The sequence below is a fragment of the Solanum tuberosum genome, unplaced genomic scaffold (genome assembly GCF_000226075.1).
Source record: "Solanum tuberosum cultivar DM 1-3 516 R44 unplaced genomic scaffold, SolTub_3.0 scf00114, whole genome shotgun sequence".
Classification (NCBI taxonomy): Eukaryota; Viridiplantae; Streptophyta; class Magnoliopsida; order Solanales; family Solanaceae; genus Solanum; species Solanum tuberosum.
This window is the reverse complement of record NW_006239038.1, coordinates 1,046,689-1,050,477: the sequence shown is the minus strand read 5'-3', so window position 1 is coordinate 1,050,477 and position 3,789 is coordinate 1,046,689. Positions and strand designations below refer to the sequence as shown.

At 32.1% G+C, this 3,789-nt stretch overlaps 2 protein-coding genes across 3 annotated transcripts in view; both read left to right on the top strand.

Annotated features, from left to right (window-relative positions):
- LOC107061044 (CRIB domain-containing protein RIC4-like) overlaps window positions 1–1,477 on the top strand; it is a 2,224-nt gene extending 747 nt beyond the window's left edge. Inside the window, exons 2-3 of one of the 2 annotated variants that reach the window (XM_015309742.1) lie at window positions 191–324; window positions 1,156–1,477. In XM_015309742.1, coding sequence (XP_015165228.1) covers window positions 225–324; window positions 1,156–1,400 — 345 coding nt within the window. In that variant the 5' untranslated portion in view covers window positions 191–224 and the 3' untranslated portion in view covers window positions 1,401–1,477. Of the gene's footprint in view, window positions 1–186; window positions 325–1,155 lie in introns of both variants that reach the window. The other variant, XM_015309741.1, reaches the window with a different exon arrangement.
- A 1,453-nt stretch (window positions 1,478–2,930) lies between these two features.
- LOC102599924 (V-type proton ATPase subunit e1-like) overlaps window positions 2,931–3,789 on the top strand; it is a 4,971-nt gene continuing 4,112 nt past the window's right edge. The window contains exons 1-2 of the mRNA XM_006349823.2: window positions 2,931–3,039; window positions 3,122–3,259. Of these exons, the coding sequence (XP_006349885.1) occupies window positions 3,162–3,259 (98 nt within the window). The 5' untranslated portion in view covers window positions 2,931–3,039; window positions 3,122–3,161. The remainder of the gene's footprint in view (window positions 3,040–3,121; window positions 3,260–3,789) is intronic.

Below are 3,789 nucleotides of genomic sequence, written 5' to 3'. Positions count from 1 at the left end.
AACCCCCCCCCCCCCTATCCCGTTAGAACTAAGTATCTTCTGCTCAAAGTTGTATGCACAGAGAATGTTATTCGAATGTGTCTCACATTCAAAGGCCAGAGTCAAGTATCTTTTTGTATATGTTGTTATTGTTTTTTATCTTTTTGTAACATTGCTACTTTAAATTGTGTGTATGGCTTACTCAAGAAAGACAAGAAGGAGAAGAGAGCTCATCAAATGTAAAAATGAAGAGCTTTTGGGGATTTTGGGCCATGACAAGACCAAGATTTTCACAAAATGTGCAAAGATTGAAAAGGCATTTCAAAGGTTTCTCACAATTATTTGGTGAGTAATAAGCTATTGTCCATTGTATAACTTTCTATTTGTAAGATTTCTTGTTCTATCTATACTTCCCCACTTGTCACAAATCCATATTCATACAAAAACAAAACTAAAAAGGTCAAATACTTACATGATCTTCTTGAAGTTGTTGTCCGTTTTCATTTAGACACATTAACTAAGGTTTTTACAGATAAAATACGTAATATACAACTGATATGTGCCTATTGAATATCAATTATAGTATATTTTACTTATAAGTCCACAACAACTGATGGAGATCTAGGTCGAGAGGAATGAGGCTCATATGAAACAAATTCAAAGTCCAATTACATAATATAGTTGTTACATCAAAACTAGGTGTTTTCTATAAGACATACCAAGTAAAAAACTTCACACATTATCGCGCTCAACTCCAAATGAATTGTGTCACATCAACTTGAGGCATTCAATAAACACATTTCACACATACAACTATACAATCATACATCAAATATCGTCTAATAAGATATGATCTTAGTTGAAATATCTAACTGAAAATTAGTGATTTCTTTATAAGGTTGTCTATATAATTGACGTTTCAAAAACTCTAGCTCAATAGATGATAATGATGATTGTTCACACCATACAAAAAGATAACAATGCACATAAAATATTCAATTACATACTTAATATCTAACTCAACACTAAAAAATCATATCACAAGCCAATAACTCATTCCCTCAACCAATATAGAACACTAGTAACAATTTTCAACACTACCAAATTCCACAATCCAATTTTATTTTATTTTTTTGCATTTTTTTATCCTTATATTTGCCTTTTTTTTTTTTGCAGCACGAAGAGAAGAGGTAGAGGAAGAGGAAACGGAGATAGAAATAGGATATCCAACAGATGTGAAACATTTAACACACATAGGATGGGATGGATCAACAACAATTAATCCAATTAAAGGATGGGAAAATTTAAAACCTCCTGAAATTATTTCTTTTCCATCAATTTCTATTAAACAATTTGAACTTGCTATGGCTGCTCAAGCTGGTGAACCTATAGACGTTATTAATACCAATAATTGTGCTTGATTTTTTGAAAAATATTATTTGTAATTTTCTCTTGCTTCTTGTCTACTAAACTCTAAATCAATTTATATCTTTTTCTACTTTTCTTGAGGATGCAAATTAAGTGATATTTCTTTTCTCATTTTCCATCTAATATTCGAATTTTGATTAAATTAGAATTCACATCGAAAAGTCCCGCTAAAGACCGCTCGCTAACAAAAATAACCCCATAAAGGCTAACAAAAAATGACTCTATATAGAATTCGTTAATAAAAGTGACTTTATATAGCATAACTTCGTTAATAAAAGTGACTCGTATGGTTTCCTTAATAAAAATGACTCCATATGGTTTCGTTAATAAAAGTGACTCCGTGTTGAACACAAAAGTGAAGTTTGATATCAAACGTGATTTCGTATAGAATTCAATAACAAAAGTGACTCCGTATAGTAATCGTATAGCAACCACTAATAAAAGTGACTCCATATAACATTCAAACTAACAAAAAAAAAGTTTGCAAAACTTGAAAATCTTTATAATAATTAATGCAAAAAATGAAAATCAATCAAATTCTTCACCTATCTAAAAGAACATAGAAATATTTTTGTGTATATATTTTGTAGGCACCATAGCGAGCCAAAAGTTGATTGAAAAACAAAACAATGGCTTTCTGAGATGCCTAACCCTTTTGAGGTTTTTTCTATTAGATCTTCTTATAAACTATAGTACAAACAGCAATTTCCAATACATATTTTCATGATAATTACCTCAAAATAAGATTTGAGATTTTTTCAGAATGTATTGGCCAACGCTGATTGAAGAAGATCTGCTTTGTTTTTTAGGGTTTCCACTTCCCTTTTACTTTTATACACCAAAGGGGAAATTTCCAAGTGTTAATTGGGCTTCTCTAACTTGGAATTATTGGGCTTTAGTTAAAAACAGAAAATTTTGTAAATAGCGTTATTGACAAATCGAGATTTTACTATGTTTCAAAACGTAGCAAAATGCATATAATGTCTAATTATAATTGAAAATCGCGCAAATAATCATTGTATGTGTGTATATATATGTGTTTTGAAAGTAGAAGTTGTTTGTATTTGTGGCGAGCTAGTTTTATCTAATGACCAACAAGTTTTGTGGTGGAGTGGAGTGTTAAGTACTCCTCCATTTTTAAGCATAAATCTTAGATTCGAGTTCTCCTAAATACAGAATCGTCTTTGTTAGGGAACGTTTTACCCCCTAAGTAGCAGAAACGACGTGGGAAACCCAGAAAAAAAAACTATATTATATAATGAGGTATACAATGTTGTTACACACTGAAATTAGTTTGATTGAGCCCAAAACACTACTCTACCTATTTGTGTTTTACTCAAGCCGAGGGTTTATCGGAAAAGGAACGAGAGTATAAGATGGTGTATACACTACCCACCTAGCTATTTTCATATCTGGAGTGGGTCTTGTGGACTCAAAACATGCAAAGAAAGCCCAAATATTCGTAAGGTGGGCCAAACACAAACCCGAACTGGCCCAATATCCCAAATCAATCCAAAATTGACGACTAATCTATCTCTCGTTAGATCAAGAACAGGAAAAAATTCAACACAATTATTTTTTTCCAGATTTTGCTACAATTCAATCTCAAATTTCAAATCTCAATATCTACAGGTATTAATTTCAGCTCAAAAATCTGTTTTTTTTGTTAAAATATAGTTCGAATTTAATTTTTCTACCATTTTTTTTGTTGCAGAAAACAGATTTGCTATTGCACTGTGAGATCAGGGACGGAAATGGGGTTTTTGGTGACAACGCTAATTTTTGTGGTAGTGGGTGTTATTGCGTCTCTATGTGCCAGAATATGCTGCAATAGAGGGCCTTCTACTAATCTGTATGGTCAAATTTCTTTAATTTGCCTTTGTTTGCTTCAAATTTGAATATCATTATTTGTTTAGGGTTTTTTATGTTTGTTGTTGTTGTTTATGAAAAAAGATGAAATCTTTGGCATAGAAAGCTGAGTTATTAATGTTGAGTTTGATTTCTGGTATAAAACACTGGATTATTGATAAAATGTCTGCATTACTGATGTGGTTGTTCGGTTTCGATTTCATTTCTTTTTGTTATTGCTTTAGGTCTTGTTTGGTTTGTTGTGTTAGAAAAAAACATTTTTTGGCAATAGAACTTTGCATCAGAGCTCTAAGGGCCGGAGCTACGGTCTTTAAGTTTATGGATTTTGAATTCTAGAAAAGATAAGCTTAACGGGTTCTGAATAAGTTATTTATACATGTCAAAAGATAATTGAGCTAAAGTTACTGTGTTCTGCCGAACCTGTAGGCAGAACAATAGCTCCTCCCCTGTTATGCATCTATAGAGAAAATGTGTAATCCTTTTGGGGTGGGTGGGTGGGTGGGGTGTCACTTT